Below are 17,035 nucleotides of genomic sequence, written 5' to 3' on the forward strand. Positions count from 1 at the left end.
TCTGGAGAGACAGTGCAGTGGTTAAGAGGGCTTGTACATTACTTACGCTAGGTGGTTCACAACCACCTAAAATTCCAGCTATAAGAGATCTAACGTTCTTTTCTGGCATCTGTACATATACACAGATACACACACTCACAGAGACACACAAATAAAAATATAATGAATTTCCCCAAATAAGTAGATTGGCTTGGATGATCTCCATATACCCTTTCTGACTTCACCCTTCCATGACTGTCACAGCATCCACTCGCTCACATCCATTCAAGAAAATCCCACCTAACACCTAAACCCTAACACCCATCAGATCCAGACCCCCCCCACACACACTATGTGGTATCAAGGGAATATTAGAAAGTGCCAACTGAGTGTGAAAATATCAATGGGTCCTGTAGTCGTGTATTTAAAGAACCAAATACATACCACAAGAACTGCTCACATAGCCTTGCCCACAGATTATATGTCTAGGTTTTCAGTTTATGGATGCACCTTTACCATCTCTGAATGATCTAAAAGGAAAGGAAACACACAAACACATACACACACACTACTCGGGACCAAGAAGTCAAGATAACAACTCAATTGTAAGTGTGCTTCATATATGGAAACTAATTTCAGTTTATAGTACTTGCTATGGCTACCGATTTACACGTGAAGAAAGTATTTGTTTGGGGAGGCTGCTTGTTTGTTTCCCCAGGCCACCCAGAATCCAGAAATAATCACACAGAAATCTCTATTATTTGCAGTACTATTTTGCCAGTAGCTTAAGTGTATTTCTGGCTTACTCTTACATCTATTTCAGCTGGTGGCTTATCAGAACAGGGAAAGGTGGGAGTTCCAAGCAGATAGAGGAGGAGAAAGTAGACATAGTCAGAGAAAAGCCATGTAACTGCCCACAGGAAACAGAGGAACCAAAACCTTGCTGGTAAGCCACAGCCACATGGCAATACACAGATTAGTAAAGATGGGTTAACTTAAAATATAAGAGTAAAACAGAAATACACTTAAGTTATTGGCCAAACAGTATTGCAAATAATATAGTTTCTGAGTGATCATTTTGTGGTGCTGGGCAGCTGGGAACAAACAAGCTGCTTCTGCCTACAGTACTTACTATGGCTACTGACTTACATGTGAAGAAACTGAGGCACGCACGATGAAGTTCAGTGACTCCTCAGAGTCTTGTAGGAGGTTGTAAAGCTGGGACTCAAAGCCCCCTGATGGAGTTATAGAGAGTGGGCTTTGACACTCTTAAGGTCAAGGATCACTGTAACCTTTCGGATGAAATAAAGAACAACAGAACTTTGGACAGCAGAACTTTGCAGTAACGATCCAGAAACATTCAATGGGAAGGGCAACTAGGCTGAGTCAGGGGAAGGGTAGCCATATGCCAGAAAACATTACATATGAGTTTGTAATGTACCCAGTAGGTCAAAGGAACAGGGTGAGATGCCTGTTATTTTGGGGACCTGAGACAAGATGGGAAGCCAAAAGCTTTCTGATGACAACAATCAAGAACAACTATCCTGATACACGCACTTTGGTGAACATTCTGCTTCGGTTACATCAGACCTGATTAAACATAACTGAATTATACACTGTGGGATAAGGTCTGGCGAATTTACTGATTGAACTGCTTTCTCGGCAACAGTCATAATTGCAGATTAAATGAGACAACACACAGCAGGCTCTGAAGGGGCACTCACTGTGCTGTGGTGCTTCAGTGGTAGTTGGCTACTGTTGTCATAGCTGCCACTTCTCCAGTTTCTAGACTTAAATTGATGGGCCTACAGGTAGAGCCAGGAAGCTGATAAACCCACACAAATCAATGTCATGGTTAAGGAGAGAAACAGTTGTTCATGTGATGAGTTATGGTTCAAACTAGTATGTCTTAGCACCCCACCTGTTTTTTCTATTTTTCTCCCTCCCCCCACTTCCCAGCTGGTTCATAAATTTGAAAAAAGGGCCTCCATGGAGAACTGCACACTTTTAAAAATAATACAAAACAGAATGTCTGAGGTCAGGGTAAGCCAAGCCAAATGAATAAACCTTGCGGGACTGTATTAACAAAGCAAGGCTTCCCGCATCAGTGCAGCTGAACTCAGCTCTCCAGAGAGATGCCAAGCTCTGCTAAGTTTCAAACACAGCAGGTGTCAAACAGGAAGAGCAAATCATGGAGCACCTCAGAGTTCCACATCAATGTTCCTGGCCAGGAACAGAGACCGCTCTACATGGGAAGAGCTTCAGCATCCAGGGGTTGAGTAGGGTTCCAGAAATCTATCCCTGAATAGATTCTTCCATCATCTGTAGGACTCCCCGGAGATTAAGTATCCTGTACCTATCAACATTGTAAGTGGGCTCTTGAAAGTTTGGCATCCTCTGGGATGTTTATTAAGGATGCTTTGAGAAGCACCAACACTGTAAGGAATGGAAAATATGGGTACAGGCTGAGGGAATAAAAGGCGAGCTACACAGACATCTCAGCAGAGGTCTCTATCAACACACAAGGAGCTGGGGCAGGATAGCCCTTCACGGCTGTCTCAGATTAGAATGAAGGGGCAAGGATCTTTATAGAATTGACTACAACTGTGACCTCAACCAGACAGCTCTCTTTACCTAAGGAATGTGTAAAAAAGGGATGATGGTTGAGGGCTATTCCAGGAATAGCAATTGGAGGAAAGAGTCCTTATCTCTGTCTATCCTTTTTCTATTTATTTTCATTTTTAAAGTTTTCTCCCCCCTTCTCTTTCTGTCTCTCTCCCTCCCTTCCCCCCCTTTCTCTCTCCCCCATATCTGTGTGTACACATGTCTATACATGTGTACATGTGAGTGCATATGTCTGTGGAATCCAAAAGAGGAGTTTTAGGCAGTTGTGTTTCTCTTTATGAGCTACTTTCCTGTTGTTACAATAAAATGCCATGATAGGGGTAACTTATGGAAGTTGGGGAAGATTTGATTTGGGTTTATGATTCCAGAGGGATAAGAGTGCATCAAAGCATGACAGGGAGACATGACAACAGGTGGTAGGCCTAGCGGCAGAAACGGGAAGCTCAGGCCCCACATCTTCAAGCACTAGTACAAAACAGAGAAAGCAAGGAAGTGACACGAGGCTTCTACTCCCAAAGCCTGTCCCCACTGATAAACTTCCTCCATCAAGGCTGCAACACCTAAACCTCTCCCAAACATTGCCACCAACTGGGAATCAAGTATCCATATACCCGGGTCTATGGGGAACATTTCTCATACAAACCATCATAAAGTCTGGTCTTCGGCAAGAGCTGTATAGGCTCTTAACTGCAGAGGCATTCTCCAGCCCCAAGTCCTTCATTCTTTAACATACACTGCAGCATCCACCACACGTTCCAATTTTGGATGGGGTCATTCTACTGGAAGGGATGACTTCTACAGACCTACTACATAAATGCTTGAAGTAACATAGGTGTGGTACCATCTGTGACAATATTTTTATGGAAAAGTAATGTTGGCATGTACTTATGACAGAATTCTAGGCCGTCGTTAACAGGAATGAGATAGCACTACCTGCTTCTTCTCATGGATAACTATAATATAAGTTAAACGACAGCCGGGTGTGGTCACCCACACCTTTAATCCCAGCACTCGAGAGGCAGAGGCAAGGCAGATCTCAGAGTTCAAGGTTAGCCTAGCCTACAAGGTTCCAGAACAGCCAGAGCTACCCAGAGAAACCCTATCTCAAATAACAAAGCAAAGCAAAACAACCACAAAAAAACCCAAACCCAAACAATAACTCCCCTAAACAAAACCAAAACCAAAAAAATTAATTGAAAAATCAGTGCTGAGTGTAGATAAGTAAGAGAATAGGTATGTATTTTGAGCCGCTAAAGGAGAAGATTGTGTCAGACTCTTCCTATTTAGCCCTACATCCATCCCTTTAGATTCTTTCTTATACCGCGAGAGTTCACAGTCCAGAGTCTTTCTGTCCCACATTCTTTTGCCAGATGTGCCCATCTTTGTTTCTACCAATGGGAGTTATTTATTCAGGAGCTGGAGCGAGGAGGAGGCGTCAACCTATCTGCCTGCAACAGTAGTTAAGTTAGACAGTCTGTAGCAATTCCCAAACCACAAGGGGCGATGTGGGTTCAAGCCCTCCCTGGACAGTTATGGCAGTGACATCCATGAATAAAGACTGCTGTGGCACTGGGTAATGTGACTTCCTCTTTTGATCCGATTGTAATCATTCTTTATTAACTTCACCCCTCTGTGGAGTTACAGAACCACTTCTGTATTTTTGCCTGTTCTACTTTCATTTCGGTCACCGTGATGAAATACTCTGATAAAAAGTAACAAGGGGAAGAAAGAGTTTATTTAGCTTATATTTCCAGGTCATCGTTCATCAATGAGGGAAATCAAGGCAGGAACCCAAAGGAAGGCCTTCTTGATAGTCTGCACAGAATTCCTTCTAATGAAAGAACTCACTTTATAGTCAAAAACTCTTGACAAGAACCATGAAGGAAACGGCTTGTTGGGTAACAGGCAGACTCGTGTTTAGCTTTCTTTTGTAAAGAGTTCAGGACCAACTGTCCAGAGAAATGGTGCTGCCCACAGCAGGCTGAGCTCTCAGTACATCAACTATCAGTGAAGACAACCCCGATAGACAAACTTACAGTTCAATCTGATCTAGGCAATACCTCCATTGAGATTCTCTTCACAGATAATACTAGGGTATGTCAGCTTGACAGTTAAAACTAAATAGACGCAAACCAATTAATTTGTGAACACACATTGTAACTTCGTCTACTGGCATACATTTACATATCTGAAACCTTTCTAGAAAATCCCCAAGTGATAACGATTATTGCAAGATCATCGGGGACAAAATTAGATGAAGACTTTTCTTCAGATGCCATTTGGTACCTTTTCAGTTTTTTCCCAAACAAAAAAAGTCTCAGCATTTACTGTCACCTATCAAAGCAACAGGAATAGATGTTTCAGACGGTGTTCCCAGCAGAAGACACCTTCAAACACATGGCGCCGCCTTCTCAACTGTCCCCATCCTTGACTATTTCTATTTGGAAATGGTTTGGAACAGAATAATATTATCTCCATTTTAGTATGATCCTACACGGTTGTTTTCTTGACTTTTTTTAAAGAATGAATTTCTCCTGCATCACCTGATGTGAGGTGCATGTACTTATCAAAGCTCTTCGAGTGTTCACCTGCTCACACAGCCACACCCGAATCTGATTCTATTTTACAAGTTTGTGAAGGTGAGGGTGATGGGCAGCACCAACACCTTCTTCATGGTGACCGGGGGACACCATGGTGGAAATAAAAAGGCTACGTGAATAGGAAGGCTGCCTTAGAAAGCAAGTTCTGGGACTTCTTTTCCAGTTTGTAACATTTGAATCCATTACTTCTATCCCACAAGAAAAATATAAGAAACATCAGTAAAGGAACCTTTTCTATTAAGAATGCTAATTTCCTGTGAAATAGCCCCTTTTTTCAGCTGCCCAGTTTCTGCCAGAGTATTTCCAGCACAGGAGACACCCTCCCTACCTACAGCACAGGTCGGCCCATGGATTCACTTGTGCTGCTCCACGCTTCCGTGTACAGAACTGAAACCCATCTCTCTGCAGGATTGTACCATGGGCTCAAACTCTAACCTCAATGAAGCAATATAGGATGGTTTGGAACATGGGAACCAAGGTTCAGATTCTCTCTCCGTTACTCGTTTCTGCTTACTATTTAACCCTTCTGAGCTCTTCATCTTCTAAATGGAAACATCAAAGCACCCAGCTCAAAGTGTTGTCATTAGGCTAAATTAAATTACTACTGCTTCTTCAAGTGGCAGATGATGGCGAGTGAAACGGGCCCTACTGGAGACCTCTTATCCTCTGTGCTAAGCATCTCTTGTCCCTTGACCTATCTTCCTCCTATTCCAGCTGCTCTCCTGCAGGCACTCCAGGTTGCAGCTGGCGATACGTCAAATCTCTCGCCAGAACCTGCTTATAATACCACTGAAACATGTCTAGTAGTGTCGGGGACAGGTATGAACTGTCATCTTCCTGTATTCTAAATGCTGCATTAGATCACGCTGTAGCGTGTAGTGGTATCACACTGAGAATAAGAACCATGACTGCAGTTTACGGAGCACCAATATGTGCGCCAGAATTGACTATTTAGTCCCTATAATAACTGTAGCTCGCTGGGCTTCAATTATTAGCCTCACTTTTCTGATAAGGAAATGGATACTTAGAGATGTTTTAGGTAGAAGGTCAACCTAACGTCAACAGGGTGGAGCTGAGGTTCCCGTCTCCAGTCTTCTCTGCCGCCACGGCCTCAGCTTTCAGCCCACATCTCCTCCCACAAGCATTGAGCTGCGTTCTAGTTAAATATTAGATTTTTTTCTTTTTTCTCATATGTTTTTTTATAAGCTAGATCTCTCTGCTCCTGCTGCCTTGCAGCTGAGTTTTTGAATAAGATTTCACATTGCTTACCCATTCAGTTTGAGTACATCTAAAGAATGCAGCACATTCTTTCTCTCATTTACCCTAAATTCTTCAACAAATGTGAGAAGTTATTATTTAGGAGGTACCAAATAAAGTCAATTGTGAGCCCTTCCTAGCCATTATATACTTCTTTCAAGGTATATTCCTATCAACATCATGACTGTGGTGTTCAAACAGTTGCCAAAATGTCATATTGAACTAACTTCCAACTTCTACTATTTTATCTTGTTGACATCTGTTCTTGAAATTTCACCCTATTTTAATCATCAATGCCTACTGTTAATTAGGATCTATTCTTTTTTAAAAAAAGAAAATAGGATTTTAAAACTTATTTTCCTTAGAATTTGATACATGTAAACAGTGTATTTTGATTGTTTTCACTTTTGCTCTTTGCCCTCCTCCTCTTTCTCCTTTTCTAATCCACCAAGTATAATTAGTGCTGTGCACGTGTGCATTGGTATGGGACCATCCTCTGAAGCATGGTCAACCTACCAGAGGCCGTGTTGAGAGAGAAAACTTATTCTCCCATCCTCAGTAGCTACCAGCGGTCAATAGCTCCTCAGTGAGGGGTGAGGACTTACGCCCCCACACCAAATAATGTCATAGGTCAAGAATGTTAATACATTTATTAATATATGTTAATACATGAATTGAAGACTAAAGTGTATGTAAAAATAAAATGGGTTGAGAGATTGAGGGTGGTTACTAAGTTAAGAGCACTTGCTGTGTAATCACAAGGGCCTGAGTTCAGATCCTCAATGCCCACAGAAAATTTGGGTGTGGTAGCATACATCTGCACCCCAACACTTTTGGGGGAGAGACAGGTAGATAGGGCGGGAGGATAAGAAGGATGGGGGTTCACTGGCAAGTTTAGTCAATCAGGGAGCTCCAGGTTCAGTGAGAGACCTGTCTCCAAAAAAAAAAAAAAAAAATGAGGTAGAAGGTGATGGAGACAGATACCCCAGATAGCCACTGTTGACCTCTGGCATTCACACACATATTCATGGTAGTGCAGCTGCACATAAGTGTGCGTACACTACATATAACATACACACTGAGCTCTTCTGCGCTGGAAATCTGAATTCCCACATGTTCCAGTCCTAATGTCCTTGAGTGCCACCATGATGCTCATGGCTTCAAGGGGACCAGGTCATAATCAAAATACAGGTACACCTACAATATGTAAAATCACTATCAGTGTGTGTCTATAAGACATGTGCTAGACAGAAATGAATTTCATATTGTGATTCAGCTTCTCTTCTATGATATATCCTAGCATGTATGTGCAAATACTTCTAAATCTGAAAAAAAAAATTGAAACTTGAAAACTTCTGGCCCAAAGAGCCTCAATCTGTACAGGTTCTGTAGGTTGAACACATGGAACTAATTCTCTCTCAATCATTCAAGAACAGGGACTTCAAGACAGGCTCAGATGTAAGCCTGTGGTTTATCCAGCTTCCTTCTCTTCCTGCTTTTCTGTCTGACACTGCTGGAGCAAGGCATTGATAACTTCCATTAATACTGAGAAAAGACTGAACACGGTCATCCCAGTTCTTTCTCTCCCCACCCCCCTTTTCTTGCTTCTCATTTCCAATTTTACCAGAGTCAGGGGGCCCACACCACTAAGTTTTATTAAAAAAAAAAAAACTCTCTCAGTCTGTGGGTCTACTTAACACTAATCTATTGATCCATAGACTCTGCCTCTTTGTCCCACAGAGGGGTGACTTGTATCTGTGGAAAAATGCCCTGGCCTCAAATACAAACAAGAGAGCTTGGCAGGCCAAGCACCCTGGCCAGATACTCTCTAGTCCCACTAGGACACCACAGTAGGACCCTGCAGAGGCAGTGGGGTATGCTGGGTAATGGAATGCAAAATGATGCAGCTCTCCCCTTGATTCCTGGCTCTGCTACAGCCCAGGCAAGTGGTTTGGGAATTGTGGGGAAATGGGTGGAGACATGGGGTGGAGGCTTCCTCTAAGCCAACCACAACTAACTCTTTGACTCTGTCCAACAAAGCCCAGACAGTACGATTATCCGACTAATCTGACCCTTCATGGAGAGGCCAGCTTAGACTAAACAGTGGCTTCCATCCTAAAGCTTCTCTCGAGTGCCGGAGGATGAGTGTGAAGTTTCAGGGGGTTGAGATTGCTTATGTGACCCACCCATGGATCCAGCTGGGCCAAAGACAAGTCATTCAGACTTCAAGGAGAGTTTGAGAAGGAATGTCTTCCAGGGACAAATGCCCAAATGACATGCTAGTTGGTTTCCTGACTAATTTACTTTCTGGTTTTCCATGGCTGGAAATGAGAATGACTAAATCAGCCAACATTTTCCAGTACAAGTGCAGCCCCCACAGACTCCTGAAGTGTTCCCATCATCTCTGTGGGGGGGTATGACAGGTTGTCCCTCCCTGCAAACAGATCTAGTACCTGCCACTTGGGCTTGAATGCAGAGCTAAGATACCAGAGGGAAATGAAAGCATGCCTTGGGGTTACCACAAAGGAGATGAAGTCTGTCCAGCTTGGTTGGCAACGGAACATTTGCCAGATGGTTTACAGAAAACTGAGATTTGGGAAGAGAGATTAAAAAGCAGGGATTTATCACTCTTGGAAACAGATCTGCCAGGATCTGCGGAATCTGTCGGTTATTCCCTCTGCAAACATTTCCTTCCGTTCTAGTTTGTGCTGAGACCTGTGCTACTTAACAGAGGAGATCTGGGTCATGGCCCCTTGCTGCAGGCAAATAACCCCACCCTAAATATATTGATGAGAAGGAAAGAGGGAGGTGCTGTGAAAGGACCCCTGAGTTCCTGATTCGGACAGGGCTCAGGGAGGGAGTCTCTGAGGAAGCCACTGTTAATTAAGCCAAGTCATTAAAGGGCCCAACTTGCTCTTCTGAGAGATCACTCTAGGGATAGTGAGATGGTTCAGTGGGCAAAAGTGCCTGTAGTGTAAGCGTAGGGTCCTAAGTTTAGATCCTTAGAACCCACACTAAGCTGGGGGCAGCTGCAAACATCTGTGTTCTCAGTGCTGTGAAGGAGGAGAGCTAGACCCAAGGAGCTCCAGAGACTCCCTGGACAACTAGCATAGCAGCAAAAAAAGAGCCCCTTTCTCACACAAGAGGGAAGGTGAGGCCGAACTCCTGAAGTGGTCCTCTGACCACCACATACCTGCATGGTACACAGGCTCCTGTATCACCATCAGCACACACAGAGACACACAGACACACAGACACACACACCCCAAAGACAGATCATCCCATCCTGGTTTTGGCATGAAGAATAAAAACGGAGATTGGTAAACAAATAGAGCTATATGGTTGCCTATCAAAAGTCTGGATGAGAGCTGGTGGCCATCCAGCCAAGGTAGCATCTTGACAATTAGCAGTGGAGGAAGTAGGAAATCATGAGATATGGAGTCAAGAGGACATGGCAGAAGGTAGGTATGATGGCAGAGGGAGGATGCACAGGCTTGCAGCTAAGGTGGAAGGTCCAGGTTGCACTCTGTTGAGAGGGGGTAGGGGAAGACAGTGAGTTGTGTTCTGGAGTCAAACAGTGGGACTGGTGTCTCACCTTGTACTGGCCAAACTCCTCTGCCCTTAGACCCTCAACCTCACATGCTTCCCATGCCACCGGCTCCACATATTAAGAGCCCATCTACTCTTCAATTCAACTCAAACAGCACTCAATCCTCAAAGCCATGTCTGTTTATGGACGGGACCACTGCTTCTTTAGTCTTCCCCACATGGAGCTAGCCGGCATAGTAGACGCTGACAAATATTTGCAAAATGAACAAAAATAGCCCGCGTTTTTGCCATGGAAGGGAAATTAGTGGACACTGGACTGGACTTAAAAGCCACTGGATCCTACCGAAGTTCAAACCGTAGGTGTTTTCATATGAAGCCAACTCCATCAATGTGATGCTCAATAATCGTTCACTCCCTTCTTCTGACTCACAGGAAAAAAAAAAAAATAGTGCAGGGAGGAAGACTGGGGAGAGAGGCTATTTCTGTTCCTGAGTTCCAAATGGAATTTCTTCCAGTCAGTTTTGTTCTTATTCACTGAAGGATGATGAGAAGAAGAGGAGGAGGAAAGGGAGATTTACTAACAACCACAACCACTCATAGCAAAAGACACAGCAAGTGGACAGATGGGATGAGGGAAGGGCTGGGAGAAGAAACAGGACAGAGAGGGAAGAAGAGAACGGGAGAAGAACGAGAGGCAGAGGAGACAGAAAAGGAGGAGAAGAGGAAAGAGAAACACTTGTGATGTCCTGTCACTAACTCTCGTGAGTCCTCCCGGCCACCCCACGGTCACAAATTGATGCTATTATTACCCAAGAGCACAGATGAAGAACGGGAGAGGGCCCAAGTATTGCTCAGCCAGGACCACTAATTTAAGAGGTGGAATTGGGATTTGAACCTGGGATCTGACCCCAGAGCCCTTTCTCTGATGTGCCCTCCTAAGGTTGAGTACGGTACTCCTTCCTATAAAGGAGGGTCTCAAGTTTATTGATTGTGGAGTCCCTGGTCAGAAACCAGGAGGAATGGAGTTAAGTCCTGATTTCCTTTGCAGTCTGACCTAGTCCATGTTTCTTTCTACATAAAACCAAGGGTCATGGATATTGATAACAGAAGTAATAATGAGAGATGGTATTCTCAATTCTGGTCTCTTTTGATGTTTCAAATAACTGCATCCCAGTTACAATAATGCAAGAAAAGGACAGCACAGAGAGCGCAAATCACCTGCTTTAACACCTAGAAACAAAAGAGTCAAGATTCAAACATGTGCTCTTCCACTATGGTGGAATGAGAATGTCGCCAGAGGCTCATATATTTGGATATTTGGTCTCTGCTTGGTGGGATTATTTGAGAGAGATAAGGAGGTGTGACCTTGTTGGAGGAGATGTGTCACTGGAGGTAGAATTTGAGTTCTTTAAAGACTCCCCATCCTCAGTGTGTCTCCCTCTGCCTCCCACTTGAAGACCATGATGTGAGCTCTCAGATGTTCCTGCCACCAGGCCTTTACTCTACCATCACAGACTCCAGCCTTCTGAAATCCTAAACCTAATGAAATGTTTTCTACTATGAGTTGTCCTGGTCATGATATTTCATCACAGTAATATAAAAGTAACTAACATATCCACTATACTCCATAGTCAAAGTCAAAGGAGATGCCCTGGAGTCATGGGGTCACAGATGGGACACACAGCTTCCCATCTGAGCAGCTACACTTGTCTAACTTTTGTAGCATGGACTCCTTTTGATAGTTCTTTGAAGAACAGTTCTCTATCTGTGATGGCTGTTCTTGGCTGTCACCTTGACTACATCTGGAATTAACTAAAACCCAAGCTGCCAAGTATACCCGTGAAGGATTTTTTTTCTTAATTAGATCATTTGAAGTGGGAAGACCCATCTATTATCCAGATCTTTGAGGTGGGAAGATCCAACTTTAATCTGGGCCACACCTTCTGCTGGCAGGCTACATTAAGGATGTGGACGAAGGCCGCTTGCTCTTTGCCTACTTGTTCTCAATCTCTCTGGGAAATCTATTCCCTTACTGGCATTGGAGCCTACTTCTTTGGAATTCTGGCATATTTTGAAGACCAGTTGAGACATTTAGTCTAGTACATGGAACTGGAGTCTTAGACCTTCTATTGGTAGCCAGTCATTGTTGAACTTCGTGGACCACAGACTGTAAGTCACTCATATGTGTGTGTGTACATAAATATATATATTTACACTTACATATAAACTTATATAGTACATATATACTATCAATTCTGTTCCTTTAGAGAACCCTGACTAATACTCTACCTAAAACCAAAAGGTTGAAAACTTAGTGGACCAGAAAATTCTGAAACTTGGACTCCCAAGTAAAACCCAGGATTTTTCTGGCAATCTTTGTTCACTATGACCAAGGTTGCTCTTGGAAATGGCCACTGTTCAGAGAAAGGCAGCTGTGTGAAGAGCTAGGAAAGGGGCCACCACCTACCTGCTCCACTCGGATCTCAATGTCGCCATTCACTTTCTTCCCGTGGAAATACTTTGACCTGCAAGGAAACCAAGAGACCTGCTCAGTAAGGGTCCATTGTCCTTCCCTCCATTTCCCAAAGACCCTAAAGGTGGAAGTCAAAACAGTCTCAACCTGCCACTGTCCTCCCCTGACAACCCACTGCCTTGGTATTTAGAGATAGAACGGTGAAGGAGAGGAGAGTGGATGGGAAGAGAGGAGACTCGACCTCCTGTACCTCAACTGCAGCCTCTAAAAGGAAGCCATGCTCCCAACTTCTATGAATGATTTGAAAGACTCGATGAGACAAGGTGAACATAAACAGTGCAGTATTGATTTGGTGCTATTTTATTAAATTGTACATATGTACTACCTCAAGGCTGTATTGATCTGTTCCCTCATGTCTGTATCATATTCTAAATATCAACCACTAATTCTTTCATCCACTCACCCATCCTTCCATGACTCTAATCCACAAAGCTAATTATCACCATGAACTATTGATCAAGGCCAAAGAGTAGAAGGCATTCTTATGACCTCACCCTTTCTTCCCATGCTGACCCTCCAACCTTATTCTCAATCCTTCTACCTGTCCACTTTCCTTTGTAAGCACCCTACTCCTGACCATAGTTCTCCCTTCTGACATGGACTGTCTTTCCTACTGCTGATTACAAGTATAATTAAAATCAGTAACGGTGCTTAATGTCTGCATCCCCCTGAATGACAGTAGGAATTCCTCAAGTCTGTGACTCATCATTTTATCCGTAACACCACCAGAATGTGCAGCACACCACAGGAATGCAATTGATTATCTGTTGAATTAATAAATAAATGAATGAATGTAGGGTTTAATCTGTGGTCTTCGTCATTTAATGTGGACAACTGCCATCATGAAGCAGGCAGGTTTATTTCTGTTCTATCAAGGAGGGAACTCAAAATGCAGAGACTAAACACTTGCACATTCTAAGGGGGGGTCTGCACCCAGGCCTTCATCCCTGTGTCTGTGCTTTCACTCAACCCTGTAAGAGTCAGGACGGAAGGGTGCTTGGGGGTTAGATATCTTTCCATGTGAAATGCGAAAGACCCAGTTTGCATCCCCATTTCCCACTGCTGTTGCAATGAAACAGATGCTTGAGTAATTTGCTGTGAACCAGACACTACATTAAACATGTCTACAAACCTTCTTAGGGCTGGAGGCAGCACTTTCCTTCCTCCTAACTCATTCTCTCCTTTTTTTCACAGCAGAAATGTTTATAGATTAGATAAACATTTATCTAATGTAGTCCCAACACTCCCCTAAGTAAGGTATGGCCACATGACCTCGTTCTAATCAATAACTTGAAAGTATTACATTCCAGAACCTTCTCTTAAGTTTCTTCATTCTATTCTCTCCCCTGGAGCAGGGATGTTGCTATTTTCTCAATCTTTGTTTGTGAAAGAATCCTTTCTACAAACTCTTAAACTGCCCAACTCTGTCTGTCTTCACAGCCCCCATCAATTTTCAGCCAATGCCAAGTCCCCAAAACGTCCCGCATCCTTTGCTGACAGCTTTGATGCTAGTGTCACTTTTTCTTACAGTGTAGACAGACTAAGATGTCACTGAGGCTGGGCTTTTGTGGAAGAGGAATGGTTGGTATGACCTGAAAGTGAGGAAGGTAGGCCTGTCTGTCTTCCTTTCCCTTCCTTTTGTTTTTTTTTTTTCTGTCTATCTGTTGTTCTGTCTGCCTGCCTGTCTTTTTCTTTCTTTCCCATTGACGCTCTTCAATAAAATGTGTGTTTAGCTAGCCTCCCACAATGCAGAATTTTATCACAAATCCTCAACAAGAGGAGTCATCACATTCCATTCTACCTCCAGTATTCGTGGGGCCTGGAGAAAACAACACGGTCTACGAGGTGCATGACTAATATTTAAAGTTGATGAATATTCTAATTTCAGTTCTGGGGCTGTCGTACGAGATCTTAACAGAAGCAACTCAGAGATGAAAGGGTTTTTTTGGCTTACAATTCCATGTTACAGGCCATAATTTGGGGTAAGGTAAGGCATAAACGCAAGTAGTCATAGCACACCCATGGTCAAGGGTAAAGAGAAGATAAAGTCAACCTTGCCTGCTTGTCCTCAGCTAGCTTTATTTTGTAGGGAATGATGTTTCTCACAATTGACTGGATTTTCCCAACAATTAGGGCAATCATCTACAGACGTGTCCACAGGCCGATGTTACCTAATCTGTCCCTGTTTAATGCCTCAAGCAATTCTACATTGTGGCAAGATGACACTTAATACTAGTATGATGAGTGAAGTTAGCAGTTGTCTAAATAAACTGTCTGCATTCCTTCTTTGAGGACTACAACTCATAAGGTCGTAGAGTTCCACCCAGACTATGGCAGCATCGCAATGGCCAGCTCTTGGTCCTCAGTCCTAATTCATATTCTTCCCTAGTTTCCCAGTTTCTCTCCACTCTGCCCCATAACCCTGCAGATTCTGGTGTTCTCTCCTTAATACCTGACCATCTCATCAGCCCCAAGAGGGGATGAGGCAGGTTCACTCCCTGTATCTTGCAGACAGAGAAGCCACCTTTCAAAATCTCACAACTTTTCCAGTTGTCCCATAGTTTCAAATTTTCAGGATTCAACCCAGAGCCCCAAGTTCCATCCCAATGGGGACCCAGGCACCAGTTGGTCCACTTTCTCCATGCATTGTTTCATGGCTGGTTCCATGAACACACACACACACACACACACACACACACACATCTCCTGTGATGCTTCAAAATGTCCTCTGCTTTTATGTTTCTGGCCTTTTGCATAGACTCACATCTCTGTTTTCCAGACCACTCCTCACCTTCTAGAGTCCTCACTTGCGATATCTGTTCTTTTGTTTTCTTTAGTAGACCTGGGCTGGGTGTCTCTCTTCAGCCACTGGGCACATTAAACTCTCAACCCTTATGGTACCATTCTGCCTTGTAATTCTACATTACAATCTGTCCTCTGCCTCCAGGCATCCCGTCTGTGAGCTCCTAGAAACCAGAAGCTCCGTCTCAATATTCATTCATTGCATGGAACATCACAAGCATGACAGGGCTCAGGACTGTGCTTCCCACGTTAGCCAGGTTAGCCAGGTTAGCGAATGTTTCCCTTTTTCATGCGTTCCTTCTTTGTGACCTTTTATTGCCACCTACTGGCAAATCACTGTAATAACTCACACATCTACAACTTTGATGATACGGGTCATTGTGTGGATACCCGACCTGCAGGACTGACCGCCTCGGATTTGATTCCAACCTAGAACCCTGCATTACATGCCACCCAAGCAGCGCTGGCCTCAGAGAGGCCTCACCTTCCCAGGAGTCTTTGGAATGTTGACTGCTGGGGCTGGCAGGCGGTCTCACACTGGGGTGAGGGTCAGGCAGTCCGTCCCCTGCCTGGCTGGCTGGGAGTCAGAAGTCTGTCTCCTGATGGGCCACACAGACTGCTGCCTCCTTGCCGGGGGTGTGTGTGAGAGGTGGGGGTTGAAGGGTGGGCCCATTCAGGCTGGAGTTGACTCAGAACAGCTCTGTCTGGCAGAGCTTGGGGAGGGATGGCCCAGAATTCTAGATGCCTTGGGGGTGGAGCCCACTGCCTGTTTGACTGGCTGTTTGACCTTAGGCAGAAACAGATGGGTCCATGGTACCCATTGGCTTTGTCTCCCACAAGCAGCCTCAATCCCACTGCCCTAATATGTCCATCCTCATAGCTCCTTGAATAACTCAGCCAATCAGCCAAGTCCTTGGTCCTGCCCTATGAAAGGGGTGGGAACTCTGGATTCCAGGAGGCTTCTGTCTCTGTGGGTGGCCTCATATTTTACTGCCACATTAAAGGCACCAGGAAGGAGAATATTATAAACTGGGGCTGCCTGGGGTGGGAAATCCCTAGCTTGAGGCCCCGGGATGTGGTGGTGTGTGAGAGAGATTTATGAGGAGTGGGCACGGCATTCTTTTCCTGCTGTAGTCAGGGAATGAGCACAGATGGGATCTACCTGTGTCAGAGCAGGGTGCTCTGACAGACCCATCAGCCTGTGAAGCCCGTGAGGCGAGGTCGCTTCTCTTTCTTGAGCCCAGAGCTTGAGGATTCCGCTAGTCCAGCTAGCCAGCTGGGATCCTCCTCCAGCCTCCCTCAGTCTGGGATGCAGGCAGGGGCACCATGGCCACTCGTTTACTAGAGCATTGGTGATTTAAATACTAGGGCTCTTACTTGTGCAGCAAGTTCTTTGCCCAGTGAGCCATGTCCATGGCCCCAGGAGGCCTTCTTTGCATGGTTCATTCTATAGTGATGGACCATCTGGTCTGTGCAGAGCCTTTAAACATGAAGACCACAGAGATTACTGCCTCCTAGGAGGGTGTGAAGCACAGACAGGTAATAACCAGTAGCCATCAGCACAGGGATCCTGCTTGGTCCACAGAAGAAACACTCAACCCAGCATTGGGTGGGAAGCAGGGTGTGTGTGTGTGTGTGTGTGGTGTGTGTGTGTGTGCGGTGTGTGTGTGTGAGTGTGTGAAAGAGGGAG

General features: G+C 44.4%; 1 protein-coding gene across 3 annotated transcripts in view; it reads right to left on the minus strand.

Annotated features, from left to right (window-relative positions):
• Syn3 (synapsin III) overlaps window positions 1-17,035 on the minus strand; it is a 391,824-nt gene that overhangs the window by 330,678 nt on the left and 44,111 nt on the right. For all 3 annotated transcript variants that reach the window (XR_003377952.1, XM_026784484.1, XM_026784485.1), the window contains exon 3: window positions 12,478-12,535. Coding sequence is in view for 2 of the 3 variants with exons in the window: in XM_026784484.1 (XP_026640285.1) it covers window positions 12,478-12,535 (58 nt within the window). In the remaining variant the exon portion in view is untranslated. The remainder of the gene's footprint in view (window positions 1-12,477; window positions 12,536-17,035) is intronic.

This window comes from Microtus ochrogaster, chromosome 24 (genome assembly GCF_000317375.1).
Source record: "Microtus ochrogaster isolate Prairie Vole_2 chromosome 24, MicOch1.0, whole genome shotgun sequence".
Taxonomy (NCBI): Eukaryota; Metazoa; Chordata; class Mammalia; order Rodentia; family Cricetidae; genus Microtus; species Microtus ochrogaster.